The following is an 18,391-nucleotide window of genomic DNA, read 5'->3' as shown; positions in this document are numbered from 1 at the left end:
TTCAGTCACAATTGAAAAACCTTTGGCTGCTCAACCATCTGAAACTAAACCAATTTGTACTCATTTACATTTATATGATTTTCTTTTCCATTTTGGTAACCGCAGAACGAATACATTTTCAAACGAATGCCAATTCCAATTTTGAGCTGGGTCCAATCAATAATTCCTTCACTTGTCTTCTTCTCCCTTTTTCTTTCTCGCATGGGGTTAGTTGCCCCTTGCTTTGATATTGGCCCGATTCACTGTTCAAATTAAAGTCCCCAACTTGTTGACAACAAACAAAACAAAAAAGCAAAAAAAAACAAACTCAATGCTGAGTTATTTTTCTACGATTCTGAGCGATGCAAACACAAACACTAACACAAACACAACACACGAAAATACAAATACAGAACAGACACTCGCACATCGGTAGAATTCCTCACATCATTGAAATATTCGTTATTCGAATAGTATGCGAGTGTGTGTGTACATATCTGAGATGTGTTGTCCTTCCATTTCTCGAGGGCTAAATAATCGAAAAAGGGGAGTTGCGTTCCGCTATACAAAAAATGAACTTGTCACTGAAATTGCCTGGAAATTTGAGCAATCAAATTGACAGGCATAAATGAATACATATGGCACTGACAGACTAAAAGATATGCTTCAGAATCTGAGTCAACAAATTGAAATAGATGAATCGAATGATTTTACAATTAGCTTATAAAGTGAATTGTATTGATGTGAATAGTTCATATAAGTATATGCCTTATTATGTATGCAATCTATATACCCCACTTCACATATTTTCACGGAGCACTCGAATATGCCATATTGAATGCATGTAAACAGGTGACTTCACTGGAATTGCCAATATGGGTTACCAAATATTACGTATACGATCTCGAGAAATTGCCAAAACAAATGGAATATTGTCAGAGGTGTGACTGTTAACGCGAGGAAGGGTGAGAAGGAGGAGGGGTCAATGGGGTGCCAATGGTCGATGGCACTTGAAAATTCGATTGATTTTTTGACAAATTCAGTGAAATTGTCTTTCAACTTTCGCACTGTTTGCACAGCTGTCGAGTGTCAACAGTGGGAAAAACAGTGGAAAACCACAAACAAAATCAAGCAGTGCTATGCAAATTTCACACCCCTAACACCCCTTACACCCCTAACACAGCAGCATCGTCAGCCTCATCGAGAAGTGTGCCCCAAACAGCACGAAGACAAACAGAGTGAAATCAACAAACGCAGCGTTAATCAAAAATGAGTGAATATTTCGTTTTGCTTTTTGTTTTTTAATTTGTTGATCTGGCAATGCGTCACAATGAATGTAAATTTCATAAATGAAGTGCTGCAATGACAGCCGACACACACGCACACACACACACACATCGAGAGAAATGCCATCAATAATAAAATGCAATTACAATTGCCAATGAAATTGAACAAACATGTGCAGCACAGGTAACGGAATTCAACACACACACACACACTCACACTCGCACAAAAAGGTCACAAAAATTACATAGCTCAGCAGAGCGCATTGAATTACATTCGCTTCCCAATTGCCGTTAAACTTGCAAATGCAATTTGCAGTTAAAGATACGGATACATTTACATTTGCATTTGCAGCAACAGCTATAGATAGATACACTTGAAGATACAATTGCAAGTGGCATTGCTGTTGCAAGATACAGATGAAATAGGAGATGTAGATGGAAATGGAGTTAGAGTTAGAGTTGGAGTTGGCGTTGGAGTTGGAAGTTAGCTTTGGAGCAACACTAATTGGAAATAAATTCACATTTGCCGCATTCGAGCATTCGTGAAAGAGATATATTACCTGTCTTTAGTTTCAACTGAGCACTTACTTAATTGAGCTTTGCTAAGAAATTTAATTGTTGACTTTGCTTGACTTTAATGCTACTGAACTTAAGATCAAGTACTCCAAGTTCAGAGTGTTTGATTATTACCTCGAATATTTTTAATTAACTGAACAAAATTTTGCTGCTCATTTACATTTTGTTCAGAAGTGATTTGAAAGCACTGCGATGCTTTAGAAATCAATAAATTCACAAGAATTTCTTTGAGATAATGAAGATTTTATTTAATTATTTACATTTATCTAATAATGGGAAGATGAATTTAAAATTACTTAAATCTTTTCATTAGGTGCTTTTTAAATAAAAGCATTGTATTAATTTACTGACACTCTGAAATGTTTAGTCAAGTGTTGGCAAGGATTCTTTGTAGTGATTGAATTTGCTTTTAAATTCTTTCAATTTATTTATAGATTAAAAATTTATGTCTTTTTCACATGTTAAGGTGAAATCAAATCGACTTGCATAAATCCTTTTATTGTGAGATATTCGAGTAACTCGTTAAATTCTTTACTCAAATGATTTAAAGAATTTTTTGGAATAAATGAAAATTGTATTTAAATATTTACATAGATTTCTAAATTGAACACTTTTTAGGCAAGTTTTCATATATAAATTAAATCTCAATTTCATTTCAATACATTTTTTATCTTTAGCCATTCGAATTAAAAATTATATTTAGTCACTGAATATATTATTTATTTGCACTTCTTTTTCAATTTATAGGTAAATTTTCACATATTAATTTGAACTGGATTTCACTTTATTTGAGCACCTAACATAAACTTACCAATCATTAAACAATTTATAAATCTATACCTCAATTACATTGTTGTCCTTAATTTAAGCCATTGCCATTTAATATTCGATTTCCCAATTGTAAATATTCCGTTTAATTTTCAAGCAGAGACATAGTTAAAGTTTCCTGCAGCCAAAAGGCTTAACTCAACTTGTACTCAAACAAATCCAGCTAATCCCTATTACAGTACACACAATATGATATCTTTCCCCTCCACACCCGCCCCGTCCACTGCAATTATGAGGAACTTTATTTCACAGGATACCCAAAACTCACAATCTCAATCTCTGTGGTGTGCAATTAAAGGCCACATTAAGTTTGACTAGATAATTAAACCATCACTCGGCTCATGAATTCGGAATGCGCTAAGCATGTTCAGTGGCATCCCAGCCACAATAGTGTCCATTGGATCAAAGAACTGTTGTCAGTACTTGGGAGAGGGGACAAAATTAAATCAAAGTTGATAAGTGTCCAATTTTCATTTCATAGAATTGTAAATCATATTTTATGCTAACTCAGACAACACAGTCTGTTGCAAGCTGTCAATCACAGTCGCAGTCACAGTTGAAGTTGAAGTTGAAGTGGAAGTCGAGTACTTAGTTGCGGCATCTTGGTGGCACATTTATAATGCGGCAGGTGTTGTCCACAAATTGTTCCCGATTGGGAGACCATTTAGTTGTCACTTGAGCAAACATTACTCGACTGCATTAAATTTATGCATTTATTAATTTTATTATGCTGATAGCTCCAATTACAATTACAACTGCAACTGCAACTGCAACAGCCAGAGCATTGCTGCAGCTGCAAACAACATGCTGTGGCATGCCGCAATATTTGTCACGAAATGTTATTAATTTATGAGGCTGGCCACTGGCGCTCCAGAGGCGCAAAATGTGCTAATAATAAAGATTCAAAAGTTACAAAAACAAAACAACAAGTAGAGGGGTAAAAAAAAGAAAAGAAAAGCTTGAACGCACACTTAATCTAGTTGCGACGTGCTTCCTCTCTCTCTCGCTCTGACTTTCTGCCTCTTCTGCCCCTTTCCACCTCATGCAACACTTGAGCGTCAGCCACCACTTGCCACTTGCCACACTCGTAGCAGCAGCAGCAGCAGCAACGTCTCGCAGAGTCATTCAGTGGCGCTTATGTTTAATGCATGCCACAGTCAGCGTGGCAGTTGTAAACGTAACCAGGCAACAACTACCAACTACCAACTGTCGACTGCTGCTCGCTGCTGACTGCGGGCTGCTGACTGCGGGCTGCTGACTGCCGTGGACTGGTCTTAATCGGAGTCACAGTCGCAGCAGCCAGCGAGAGTCAGTCAAGCAAACGTTGAGACCATGGAGGCGACTACAAGTGTAACTGCAAAATGGGCCGAGGGAGCACACGCAGAGGGAGATGGAGGGTGACGCCCAGGGAAAACCCCTGGGGAAACTGCGAAGCACGCACACACACACACACACACACACACACACGTACACTTACACGCATATAGAAAAACTGTCGTCCTCGCACTTGGCTTTAATATTCAAATGGCAACCAACCTAAAGCAATTGTAGCAAACGCTGCGCGGCAAAAGCAAGAAAGCAAAAAAACAACAACGAAATAGAGAATAACACAAGACACAAACGAACCGAAAAAAAAAACGCACACTAAACTTGTAGATGCGACCGCGACGAGCAACAGACGAACTTGTAGCTAAAGTTGGAGTTGGAGTTAGAGTCAGAGTTGAAGCTGGAGCGTGAGATGTGCCGATTGAGATGGAGATGGAGATGGAGATGGCGATGGAAATGAAGTTGTGGCCGGAGATAGTAATAGAGATGGAGATGGAACTACGCTGACAGCTGGAGCACTGATATACGCGACACACACACACACACACACACACAACACACAGAGAGAGATATGTATATTTGAATACGTATACGCAATACTAACGCGACACTCGAGTCGACACTCGCAAAAGACGTTGTTTGTGTCCCGGGTGTCCCAGCAGCGTTCAACGACAACGACAAACGTAGACGGAGACCGCGACTGTGACTGTGACTGCTAACGGCGACTATGACTGAGACGGAGACGGAGACGTTGACGGTGACTGAGACTAACACGCCGCACAGCCAAAATTACACTGAAACCGTTTGTGAATGTGAACTCCAGACGAGCCCAGACGACGACGACGCTGTGCCAGCCAAACCGAAGCCGAGCAGAGCCGGGGAGCCGGCAGCCAACAGTCAGCAGCCCAACAACAGGCAGACAGACGGGACACAGCGACAGCGACAGCGACAGACGGCCGGTCGAAATACAACGGGATCATATTATACGAGCGCCAATAGTATATCTATGGCAACCGAGTCAAATGAACGAACGAACGAACGCAAAGTCACGAGCAACGTGCAGCATGCCGCCTTCTCCTCCAGCCAGAGTCTGTGAGATGAAGTGTGAGAAAGAAAGAGAGAGAGGGACAGAGAGAGAGATAGAGAGAGTGGAGGCGCAATGGTCCATGCAAAATAGCCAAATAGCCAGAGAAATGTATTTTTGGCTAACAGAGCGAGAGCGTAAGCTTCATTCACAACACAAAGTGAGAGCGAATTTGTAATGTAACAGCAAGAGAGAGAGCGAGAGAGAGAGAGAGAGAGAGAGTGAGCTTTTTCCAGGCAAACTCTCACTGCGCATACTTGCTAACTGAAAACGGAAAAACTGGAAAACTGTTAATGTAAAATGCCTTTCAAAACGCTCTCACGCAATGTCTTTTTGGCTTTTGGCTTTGCCATGGCATTTCGCTCTCTCGCTCTAACCAGCTAGCTGCGTCTCTGTCACCTGCTCCCACAACATTCCAGCGCAAAACGACAACTGTGATGTTTATGACGCTTCACGATTTGCTAGCCAAGACTCCATACTCCATGCACTCTACTACCAAACACTACACTACACTACACTACATTACAGACACTCACACGCACAGATACAAGCGTACTTCAAGATACAAAGATACAAATACACTTACTCTTTGCTCGTACTTGACTCTGGCCTTATGATTTTTGACTCGTAATTGAAATTTCATGCATTATTAGTTTTTGGGTGCCGCACTACAAAGTTGTAAGCAATTCCTTTAGAATTTCTACCCATCTTCCCACTTCCCCCTTCTTAGCACTCTTCGTAGCAGCTGACTAACGCTGGACGCCAACTGTTGATTGGGTAGGTCAAATGCCTGTGGGACAAGTCGTCGCTTTGGCTACACACTCTCAAGCATTTCCCTTATCACAAGTTGTGGCTGGTGGCTGTTTACGGTTTGGACTTGGTTGGAGGGTCTCTCTCTCTCTGTGTGTGTTTGTGTGTCATGGGCCATGTAGCAGCTTAATGAAGCGCTTTACTGGTCAATAGCCGCAGGCACCTGGCCAAAAAGCTCTCCACTTAACGGCTAAGGCCACGACCGTTGGGGCAAATGTTTTTGGCCTCAAGATTCCACTACAAGTAATGTAATTGCTTTCACAATTGAACAATGAACCTCAAATACTTAAGCCTCCTCTTGGTTGATGCTTGTCGTTGCGGGTTTCAAGGTAACTGAGACAGCATGAAGTAGGCCCTTGGAAAAAGGGTTTGTTTGACGAAATTTCTGCACAATTAATTAAGAGATATTACAAAACTATTTTGATTCAATTCTTCAACCTCAACTCAGTTATAAAAGTGTGGCAACTTGTTTGATCCCTTAGAAAGTATTCGGAATACGTAAAGATGCACAATTTTCTTTGGTGTTCAATAGATTTGTTTATTGCATTTCAGTTTTGAGTTTTTCGTATATTTATGTATAGTAATTAAGTTTATTCTTGTTCATGAATTATTGAGAGAACAGTTTCGTTTTGCTTTTTGCTTTTTCTTTATAGTTTAAATAGTATACAATTCGCTTAACTATACAATTAAAAATCATTTATAAATATTTGAAAAAAATAACAATCGTAAATAATTAAATCAACCGATAAATAACAAAACAATGTTTCACGCATTCGCATATATGTTTTTTTTTTTTGTTTTTTGGTTTCTTTTCAATATGTATATTTGTATATTTTTATAGTATCTGTATGTATGTACTGTAATGCATGTGTATATACTTGTATGTATGCATGTTTATTATTAATTATGTTTTTATATTAATGCATTTTTCATTGTAAAAACTTAACAAATGTTTTGCAAACTTTATCATTTCCTTCTTTTTTTTTGTTAAATGTATGTGTTATGAATTAATTTTTATTTGTTTTTTTTTGTTGTATTTTATTGCAAAGCGTTAGAATTTTTTTATTTTTGTTTTGTTTTGTTAATCTTAGAAATAATCGTAAGTAGTAATTTATTTATAGATACAATATATGTATTAGTTAATTATGCAATGTTTATTATGTATAATGCTTGCTGAGAGATATTCAAAATGTACAAGAGGTTTCACCTAATAATGATATACAGAAGAAACACCGTTCATATGTATCGTTATATATGTATATATATGTGTGTAAAGTGTAAAGACTCTGACCTCCCCATCTCCTCACTTCTCTACCCCTCACTCAGCTAATGTCTGAAACCCTGTACGAAGTTAAGAAGTGATTCTGTTTACAAGAACTGAGAGAACAAGAAAAACATTTTCAAATATGCCAGACTTTTAACTGGGTTTTATGCTCTAGTTAAAAAGGGATATCTTTGCCAGAGATTTTCCATGCAAATTTCACTCTGGATGTCTGCCAACTGCTCCCCATCATCACCTCCCCCTCCCCGTCCGTTCTTTCAATCAACAGCATGTTGTCGATTACAGGTTGAAAATAATTAAAGTCAAGTTAAAAGTTCCCTTTGCTTTTGGTACAAGTAATTTGTATGTTATCAACTTGCTTCATATGAGGAGTGAGCAGGCAGGCGGAACAACTGTTGGAAAATTCATTTGTTTTTCTTAAGTTGCACAAAGTTTACACAATGTTTTTCGGTTCGTAGCATCAAGTAAGGTCCATGGCTGCGTTCTTATTAGCTGAAAATTTAACACGTGCCCTTAACAAGCGATTTGGCAGCGTCTGCTTGAATGAATTTTAAACAGTTGCCAACTTTTTTTACTCATTTATTTTTTTTTGGTTTTATTAAGTATACGTATCTGGACTGTCTAGAGCATGAAGACTTGCCTTCGTTGACTCTGTCTCTCTGAGCGTTTTGGGGTTCTTCTAATTAGGCAATTACAAAGCTTATAAGCATAGTCGAAAATAAGAAAACAGTTTCGTTTGCACAGCACGAACTGAAGTCGAGTTATTTGAGTTAAATGTTCTCTTTTCGCTAGGGGTTGATCAAAAATGGGATTGAAAAACGCTGAGGAAAATAAATAGCTGACGGGCTGAACGGTTCGCCTTTTCGGGGTCAACTTGGCAACCCATTTCATTTAAAACTTTTGATATACCAATATGTACATTCCACTGTTTCTATCTTTGGTAAAACACAAAAAATGAATCGATATGTCTACGACAAAAAAAAAAACCAAAAATGAATAAAACCGATTTAAAAACGCGAAAGCCGTGTGTGTGTGCCGATGCATTATTAACTTTAATAATACTTAATATAGCTCTAGGTAATATGTATGTCATGATATGGCCAAATAATGAGGAGTCTACATGTAGATATTGCGTGTTAATAGCCTTCAATTACGAGCACTCGCATGAGTGTATTCACACTCACACTCCCACTCATACGTATGCGAAGATTGATTATGTATTTTTTTGTTTTCGATTTTCAGTGTTGTTGTTGTTAGATTCGGTATTGCTTTCAGATGGATGGCGGGGTTCCTATGGAACGTTTAGAGAAACGCCTTCTTGGTGGCCTCCAGAGTGGTGCTCGTGGTGGTTGTGGTGCCCATCTGGCTGACGGTGCTATCCTTGCCCAGACTGGCGGTGCTTGTCACCGCTATGCTTGGCACCGTTGGACCCGATGCCGCAGCCGCTGCTGCGCCCGCTGCTGTTGCGGTTGCTGTGGCGGATGCTGTCATTGCATTGGCAGCTGCCGCTAAGGTGACCGGTATTGTGGGCGCCACAGTGGGCGTGGTTGTGGCGATCGTATTGGTGTTGCTATTGGTGGCCGCTAACTGCGTGGGGAAACGTGGCTGAAATGTTGGCTTACCCATGGCCAGTGCCGGATTCAGATCCAACATGGTGCGTGGACTCATCGCAACGATGCTGGCACCCAAAGGACCTGTGAAGAGTTGAGCAACTGTTTGGTTTTAGCGCAGTTTGACCACGACACGTGTCGATAGGTAGGTAGGTAGGTAGGTAGAAGTAGTAGTAGTAATATAGTGGAGGATAGACAGCAGAAGTATTGAGAAAGAGAGAGAGAGAGTGTGAAAAAGAGAAGAAAGAAAGAAAGAAGTAGAGAGAATAAAAGCATTATTAATTGATATACAATTTAATTAAACGAAACGCAACCAATTCAATTCAATTTCAATAAACTTATTTCAAATTTCGTAGGGTAGACGCAACGCTATAAGTGTTGTTTAATACTGGGTGCACTTGATACTACTCATTACAGGGGGGAATTGTGGTGGTGGTTGTGGTTGATTGAGGGGGGCGGGGCGGGGAACAAGAGACACACACGTTGCCACAAAGAGAGTTGCACACACACATACACGAACAGTTTACAGTTTACAGTTTGACAGGCACATGTTTTGGTTATATAGGTATGTATAAAATGTACAAAAAGAAAGTGAGAGAAAGAAACAAACTTAAAGTAATTAACAACTAACTAGATTTAATGACACTCGAGTGGTTGTTAAGTGGCTCGCACCACCCGACGACGAGCAAAAAACATGCAGCATGCAGCATCGAAAAACAATAAGCTACTTTTTGGATACTTTCGAATACTTTCGGTTACTTTAAGGGGTCGTTGGTATAGGCAAAGGGCGGGGCGGGGGCAGTAGCGGTAGCGGGGTGGGGGATTGCTTTTTCAAGTTTCGCACAACTTGCAAACTTTTCGAATCAACGCTGGATAGTTTAAGGTGTGAAGGTTATGGTTGCAGTTACTATTACAGTTACGTTTACGTTTACGGTTACGCTTCAGTTTTGAAGGTTGCTACAAACTAGTTTTAGTTTTAGGTTTTTTTGAAATTTTTGTTGTTAAAAGGGGATTTTTGGTGGAGGTTGGTTGCCAGAGCGCACCTACTCGCTACATAGATATATATGCGTTTTGGATATCGTTTTAAAGGATTAAAGAAGAGTACAAGTACAGTTAAGAGTTACTAGTAAGTAGTATAGAGAATAATGGTTAACCAACACACCCGCCCAGCTTAATCCGTTACATTTTATTGCATGGCCTGAGAGCATGAGGGATGAGCGTTTTACGATAACGATACGATAACGATTGCGATTACGATTACGATTGCGATTTAAGTTTTACATTTCCTTTTCTCTTTTTTTTTTTGTTTTCTTTTCGTTTCTTTTTGATTTTCTTTTGATTTTGTTTGCAATTTTGAGCTTGTCTTTTAGTAGTTGTTTTTCTTTTTTGTGTTTTGTCTTTTTGGTGCTTGCATTTGAACTGTGTTTTCTGTTTCGGTACTTTTTTTTTGTTTGGAATACAAATTACAAAATATGAACTGGTTCTAGGTATTTAGTCGAAACTGAAGGCCATATCTGAAATACAAAAGTTCAAGATAATACAAAGGTTCGTCAAAAAATGCTTTGTAGTTGGTTTTACGCACTATAAAAATCAAATACATAATTCCAATACATATACCATATAGTAACTAATCATATAAATATTCTGAACGCTTAGATTTACAATAAAAATACATAAAAAGTATATATTTATATATATATTGATAATATACACACACTCATTGAAAAAACACACACACACCGTCACACAAAAAATACACATCGAAAATCACAGAAGAGAGATAGAGAGAGAGAGATAGGAAGGGATAAATATTTGTAGAATAGAATAGTATAATACTTTGGAACGAAAGAACGAACGAGCCAGAACTGATGAACAACACGTAAATATACGATACGCAATATCAATATATCAATATTCATAAAGAGTACAATAATATATGTATATATAGAGAGATAGAGAGAAGAAAACACGTAGAAAATTACATATATATTGCACGATCATATATATGGTAGTATATATACGATATAGCAAGTTGGAGTTGCAGTTGGAGTTGGAGTAGTAAGAGTATTCAAGTAGTAGCAGTAGTGGTAGTAGTAGGTGTTGCTAGTACGATAGTAGTTGTAGTAGTAGTAGTAGGAGTAGCAGATGCCGCCGAGTGTGGCACGTGTCTTTATGATTATGGACTCCAAGTGGGCCAACGTACCACAATTGGGATCGTCTATCCGGTGTCAGTTCCATCTTAAAACGTTCTTTCAATTTTCTTAACTCTTTTTGTTTCTTATAATAATGCTATTTGTCTCCAGTTCCAGCTTTCCTTTTCAATGATTCCTTAGTTTTGGTTTTCTTTTGCTCTTTGCAATTCACTTTCGATTGGGTTCTTCGTCTTTGGTAGAGGGAGAGTGGGGTCTAATCTCTCTTATAATTTGTTTCTGGTGCAGAGTTTTATTTGTTTCATTTGTTTTGGGCTTAGAGCAGCCTGCTCTTTTTGCCATCTCGGGGTTTGCCAATCATGGTTGTATATTCATCTAAGTATTTACACAAGATTTTTGGGTTTTGGTTTGGGTTTTTATCAAATAAATTATAAATGTATTTGGAGCAAAAAGTATATATATTGTAAAATTAAGTTCGAAAGAGGCTTAAAATTATTATATCACAATATGGAGAAATATATATATATTATAAAGAAAGAGAGAGAGAAGAAAATAAACCCCATTTTGCCATAACTTTTCGGGGAAGGGCAATATACAAATATGTTCTTGGATTCCGTACCAAAAAAAAGGAAGTTATAAAAAGCTGATTGATTATGAGTTTTGATGGCGAAAATGAGCTTGGAATGGAGAACTTTAAGTTGGTAATCTTGAGTATCTCCAATTCACATTCTGAATGATTTGAAAAGCTCTGGGAATGAGCAGCGTTAAAGGAAAGCTAAGCTCGAAGAATGAATCGAGAAATGAGTGAGCTGTGATGTTTGATATTATATGAATGCATTCATTGTAATTACATAGAATACATATATACACGTACATTTCTGGTGGAGGATTTGCAAACGCTCAATGAGCGCACCCAAAAAATTAATCATAATTTATATAGTAGCAATTTATATATAGACAAAAATAAATATGTTACATATTATATAGTAAATTATATGGGTATGTAATTAGTCAACTTGTTGAGAGCGAGAGATAAAGATCACTTGAGCTGTGTTGTGCGCAAAGCTGTTGCATAGTTTTGGAGCGATTAATTCGAATAGATAACGCCTAGAAAATCACAATAGCTGCTAAATTGTTAAGCTATTAACACACTGCTAAATTTGATCGATTCAACGATTCAACGATCGCATTGAGAACTGGAGTGCAGCTGTGCAAGCTGTGAGAACTGTTTTTGATCAGCATTGGATATACTACATTAGGTGTGCTGTGTTGAAGCACAGCTCAGTTGGTAACATATGGAACATATGGTGTCGCTTTTTGCTGGTGTGCAGCTTGATGACTGTGACAGAGTCGGAGACCGAAACTAAGCGAGAGAGACAGAGATAGAACCAAAAACACTCACCTGACTTGGGACTGACCAGATCCTTGGTTTTATTGTTCATGCGGCGTGGTCCGGTGCCGCCAGAGCCCATGGGGCCCGAGTGTGGACCAGATCCTGGAGTGCCGCAGCCACTGACGCCGCCAGGAGCACCTGCATCGCAAAATGAGAATTCAATATAAATTAAAAGGGGGAATTCGGGGAAGTGTGGGACATACGTTCACCTGGCAGTCGAGGCTGGCGGGGCTGTTCGACGGGAAGCACTCGTCTACGCTTCTTTGGCAGTTTGGCCCGCGCCTGCGTGTGCGAATAGTACATGGCAAAGTTGCTGACGATGACGGGCACTGGCAGTGCAATGGTTAGCACACCGGCTAAGGCGCACAGGGCGCCAACAAACATGCCAATGTAGGTCTTGGGCGCCATATCGCCATAGCCCACGGTGGTCATGGTGACCAGAGCCCACCACAGGCCCAGCGGTATGCTATTGAAGTCATTGTGCGGATTGGGCTGGATGCGCTCGGCATAGTAAACGAGACTGGCAAAGATCACAATGCCCAGCACCAGGAAGAACACCAGCAGCGTCAACTCCTTGGCCGACGCACGGAACGTCTGTATCAGGATCTTCAACCCGGACGAGTGGCGCGTCAATTTGAACAGACGCATGATGCGGATGATCGAGAAGAACTCGAGTATGTCAGCGTTCTCCAGATGCGATGCGAATCGCTGAAGCACTAGATCGATATAAAAGCTAAGCGTGGCTATATAATCTATGATGTTAACAGATGACTTTAAGAATTCACACTTGTTCGGTGACGAGATAAAACGGACCTGTAATATAAAAAAAGGAAATTTATAAAACGTTGCGATTTTTTTAATCAATATTCAATTTGCGATATTTCACTATCATATTTGACTATTTTATTTTACTTTTATCTTAAGTTTTTTTTAACATAAGTTAAGTTCTTAAGTTCTTATTAAATAAAATACACTAATTTGGTATTTTCTATCAATTAGTACTCTCCTTAGTTTTTCTACTTTCTCTCAACAACTTTTTTTTTCTCATAAATAGTTTTCTAATACAAATTGAAACTTCTTTATCTACATACATATATTCAACCTGATAAGTTCTCTCATTTTGCTTTTCTCTACATTCTGAATTAATCTAAATTAATCTGTTAATCTGTTAGGCTATTTAAAGACTATATTTATAGACTCACCAGTATCTCGAATGTAAACCAGGCATTGCAAACGCATTCAATATAGAAGAAAGCAATGTGCGCATTGGTCATTGACTTGTCCAGAAACCAGGCGGCGCTGCCATTGGCCGTTTTCACGGTCACATTGTGCACAATGGGCACTCGCATGTCCGGATGTGTTTTCAGGCAGAAGGACAATATCGAAATGCATATGAAGAATACCGAAACGACGCCAATTGTCTGTAAGGCAAGCGAAGACAGTTAGAAAACAATTGAAGAAAGGTATCTAGGTATCTCGAATTAAAAACTCACCTTGGCGGCATTGGAACTGTAAGGCTCATCGAATAGCGACCAAATGCGCGGCTTCATCTCCTGCCACCAGGATATGGTGCCTTTATAGTAGTCCTCCTCAAAGCCAAATTTACGCGCCAATTCCTCTTCGGACGGTTTTTCCGTATCCAGATCCAAACGATCGAGTACGGCTAGAGTTTCCTGTGTGTCACGATGCTGCACGCAAATTCCAGAAATATAAAGTTATCGACTACTCTTGAGAACAAGTGAAGCACCTACTCACCTGTGTATATGTCATCCAGCAGCAGGGCTCCACTTGATTTGAGTCTAGACCCCAAAATTCCAACTCCTCCTCGAACAGCGGGCCACACACATCTGTGGGATAATGCAGCTTGCCGGTTCTGCAAAAGATTAATCTCAATTAGTATAACTTCAAGGGAATTTAATGAACTTGAATACAACCTGTAATAGTTGAGCACTTGTGCGAATACACCCGGATGCCGATCGAAGAAGTATTCGTTGAGTATGGGATCATAGTTGGCCAGCGCCTCGGTGAGTCGGGACAGTCGAGTCGCTGGAATTTTCTTCAATGTGGCCTTGTATGTCTCGTGCCTAATGCCGCCCACATTGAGGACCACCCGGTTCTCCGAGTCCATGTTGATTAAATTCATGGCTGCATGCGTATAGTGTTGCATTCTTTTAGGTATATAAGTCATGATCACATTAGGGTCAAAAAGGATATGTAATTGTTTTTATCGAGCTAACACTGATCAATGCTGATCAGTATCTACAGTGTTGTTTAATTGATTGTTGTAGTTGTGGTTGTTGTTGTGGTTGTTGTTGCTGTTTGTGGTGCAAAGTGTTTTCGTCTTAGCTGTTGTTTATTGCTGTGGTGGTTGTTTTGTATCATTGAGTTGGACGTGTGAGTGTGTCAATGGATTTATTTCAGCCGCAAACCTGAGTGTTTATCGTATTCCTTGCCCACGATTAATTTTGTAGTTGTCGCGTGTCCCGCTCAAAAGGGTCACACACTCTTACACACACACGCACACACACTCGGACTCAGTCACACACACAGGCACACGCACCGTCTCCAGCCGCAGTCACGCCCACTGATGTCACCCACTCTCTCAGTTTGCCGTTGCCGTTGCCGTTCCACGTCGACTCCGACTCCGACTCCGAATCCCAATCCGACTTGGACTTCCACTCACTTTCGTCAGTTGAACGTGCCTAGCGCGTATGCACTTGAAATTTATCTAGATGTTAGCACGACGAAAGCATTTTGGGTGCTTACGTGCGGCATTGAGGTACTCACTAGGTTGGGGTTTGGTTGAACAACATGGCGCTGAAAATTTTGAGAGAAAAATTATTGTAAATGAGTGTACTCGTGCATAAAACGAAGGTATTCATGAGTGTATTCACTAATACTTTTAGAGTATTTAGTCGTACAATTAAATAATTCAATTCAGTGGGACTATTATTAATACTCAGATGTATAATGTGAGTCCATTCATCAATAACGCGAGTATTAATGGCAGTAATTTCCATAATCGATCATCAGATCAACACCAAATTCGAAAAAATAATTAATTGCAAGCGCAACCTTGCACTGAAACCATTAGAACGTTGAATAATAGCATAAATACAATATTATATCTTTAATCAATATTTTCACTTGGCTTTTTTTGTATACAATTGAGCAGAGCAGCATATTCATATTTTATATCAGTTCAAATGAATCTCACACATTCACGCATACTCAATTTATTGTCGGAAAACAAATGGTTTATTGAACGATTCTGTTATGAATACAAATATTCTGTATGTGGGGTATGCATGTGAATGAATACCCAGCAAAAAGCCCCAATTACCAAATGATTCACATCAATTGCGAATTCATCGAAACTAAACTAAACTAATGATAAATGCTTCCCAATTTCCAATGATTCTATTACTAATTCGTATTCTAGTATGTGAACAAGTGATTTTTCTGTGGTATACACACAAAATATACAAAGACAATAAAAAAAATTAAAAATTCAAACTTCGGCGAATACAAATAGAAAACAGAAAAAAGTGAGTACTCACAATAGTACTCAGGCTCTTAAGTAGCAATAATATTTGGTTCAATTGAAATGACCCATTAGCAGCTCGTGAAAAGCATCCCACGATTTTGTTTTGTTTTGCTTCTTTCTAATGACTAAATATAATCGGAGCTGGATATATACTATACTATAATATATACAAATGTGGAGGGGGAGCCAGCAGCGAGAGTACTATATAAATATAGGGGGAATGAATATCATCGATAGCGTCATTAATTTGCCTTGTGTTGGGGCCTCAACGAAGAAGAAGCGACCGCGAATAAAATCGCTGATTCCGTGATTTGCACAAAAGCCAAATATTTGTTCTTAAACAATATTTAGTTTTAACGCTGCATTGTTTACACGCCACGCACACAAGTTTACGCACGCATTCGCCTCCAACTCACACAAATGCACTCACACAGACACACATATATATAATACACCAATACACACACACCACCCACCTCATGTGGCGAACTAATAACAAGCAACAGCCGTTTCATCGAATCGCCTGTCTACTCTGCCTGTCCGTCAGTCTGTCTGTCTGTCCGTCCGTCCGTCAGATTGTGCTCTCTTTTGTCTATCGATTGCCGGCACAGACTTTGTCGATATTCAATGTTTATTTGCTGCCGGACAGACTGACAGACAGGCAGACAGACAGGCCAAACAGACAGACGGACGGACGGACGGACAGCTAGAAGAATGAAAAACATGAGCTTTATAAACAAAACAAACAATCGAAACACACGCCGAGGGCAGCCCCCGGCAATAACCCAAATCGTGTGGCTAGGCCGCCTACTGAAGAGAGTGTAGAGATGGAGAAGTGGAGACATGGAGACATGGAGAGAGACTGTAGTAGTAGTAGTGTGAAGTAGTCGGAGAGTTTGTTGTGTGGCTTAATATTATATTTGCAATTAATGCTAACGATTATGCTGGCACCACAATCTCTAGCGCAATCTCAAGCTCAATTTCAGCAGAGCGTCAGCCTAATCAAAGATTCATGCGCAGTGCTTGTCAAACTGCGCTCAACTGTCTCATCTTGTTCGATTATTTATAAGCCTCCAACTGACAAACTGACTGACTGACTGACTGAGTGACTGTGCGTATAAGACTTGTTAGCCATTAAACGGGCTTATATTGATATGTGAGGTTCAACGTATAGGGTATGTTTCCATAATTTATGCACTTTTAATGAGCATAGAAAACTTCAAACAGCTCCAACGCACACACACACACACGCATACACTTCCATGCACACATATTTTAAATGAGTTTTCTGTTTTTCTGGCGTTCTGTTTGCTTTTTATACCAAATTTCCTTCCTTTATGCACACATACACAGCCAAATGGGAGTGTGAGGGGAGTAGGGGGAAAGGCGCTGATGGAGCATGGGTACACACCCACCACATCCTGTAGTGCACACACACACACACACACACGCAGTAGCACAGCACACGCACACGCACACGCAAAGTGGGAGTGAGGCAGGCAGGCAGGCAGCAGGCAGTAGGTCAGGAGTGTTGTACGAGTAAGTAGCATGTAGTAAGTGCGGCATGCCTCTAAATGCTGTTTCTTTTCGCTTTTTTTTTTTGCTTCTTCTTCTCCTCCAGTTCTGCCGCTGCTTCGCCTTCGTTGCCTTTCATTTTTCTCCTTTTTTTTTTGTGTGTCGCTCCGTTTTCTCTCTGTTTTTTGTTGTGGTATGAAGTCGTTGGTTGGCTGCCTTCTGTGTGCTGTTCTGTGCTGTGCTGTGGTGTGCTGCGCTTTGGAGTATACATGTTACACACATACACACACACACAAACACACACACTGTCAGGCAATACGTGTGCGTGTATATATCTGTGTGTTTGTGGGAACAGGCGCACGCATCGATTTTTCCGTTTGGTGTAGCACAAAAACTTCCTGATTGTTTTGCTGCCCGTTGACTTTAAAATGAACTGACTTTTCATGCCGTCTTGACATAGATCACACTCCCCTCCCCCTCCCTCACGCTCACACACACCCTCACACGTTGCTACACAAATACTATACACACTCACACACACTTTCTCACGCACACTCATAGTTGTGTAGTGGGGTCATTTTCATTTTTCTTTTCTTTTATTTTATTTTTTTTCTTTTGAGTGGGGGCCGCTTCTCACCTATTTGCTGGATTTGTGAATTTTGTGCGCGCTGCCAATAAACATAATCGCTGAATTGTTGTAGTTATATTGTTGTTTCTGTTGTTGTGTTGTAACAAACCAAAAGGATTGCAACAAAAGGAGCATGAAATGAAGACAACAACTCAACAAAATGGGGGGAAAATGAAAACGAAATGAAAAGCCTAGAACTACACTACACTTTTGTGCCGTTAACGTGCCCCGTCTCGACGCTGCTTCGCGTTTTCGCTACGCTCTCGATTCGATTTCTATTTAAATTATTCTTCGTGTTTCGAGTTCAGCGCGTTCCGAACGGTCCGATGCGATTCAACAAACTGAAACAACCACAAATCTGATGGAATTTTTCTGTG

The 18,391-nt window shown here is 39.7% G+C and overlaps 2 protein-coding genes and 1 long non-coding RNA gene across 17 annotated transcripts in view; 1 reads left to right on the top strand and 2 right to left on the bottom strand.

Moving 5' to 3' along the window:
• The window catches only part of LOC132783430 (monocarboxylate transporter 7), a 29,599-nt gene extending 24,808 nt beyond the window's left edge, over positions 1-4,791 (bottom strand). The window contains exon 1 of the mRNA XM_060788578.1: positions 4,600-4,791. The gene's annotated coding sequence lies outside the window, so the exon portion shown is untranslated. The remainder of the gene's footprint in view (positions 1-4,599) is intronic.
• Positions 1-18,391, top strand: part of LOC132783444 (uncharacterized) — a 35,222-nt gene that overhangs the window by 15,795 nt on the left and 1,036 nt on the right. The window lies entirely within an intron of this gene.
• Positions 6,672-18,358, bottom strand: LOC132794297 (potassium voltage-gated channel protein Shaw). 15 transcript variants are annotated; one of them, XM_060804674.1, is made up of 10 exons: positions 18,024-18,358; positions 15,091-15,141; positions 14,754-15,026; positions 14,259-14,492; positions 14,080-14,197; positions 13,818-14,012; positions 13,527-13,745; positions 12,528-13,137; positions 12,334-12,462; positions 6,672-8,883 (listed from the first exon to the last, which is right to left on the bottom strand). In XM_060804674.1, exons 4-10 carry the CDS (start codon positions 14,489-14,491, stop codon positions 8,474-8,476), a joined length of 1,914 nt encoding a protein of 637 aa, XP_060660657.1. In that variant the 5' UTR covers position 14,492; positions 14,754-15,026; positions 15,091-15,141; positions 18,024-18,358; the 3' UTR covers positions 6,672-8,473. The 15 variants fall into 15 exon arrangements, 13 of the variants coding, with proteins under 13 accessions (XP_060660657.1, XP_060660648.1, XP_060660668.1 ...); XM_060804665.1 differs by having other exon boundaries at positions 14,754-15,040; positions 15,112-15,141; XM_060804685.1 differs by having other exon boundaries at positions 15,112-15,141.

Source organism: Drosophila nasuta, chromosome 2L, assembly GCF_023558535.2.
Source record: "Drosophila nasuta strain 15112-1781.00 chromosome 2L, ASM2355853v1, whole genome shotgun sequence".
In the NCBI taxonomy this organism is placed as follows: Eukaryota; Metazoa; Arthropoda; class Insecta; order Diptera; family Drosophilidae; genus Drosophila; species Drosophila nasuta.
This window is presented reverse-complemented; position numbering and strand designations above follow the sequence as displayed.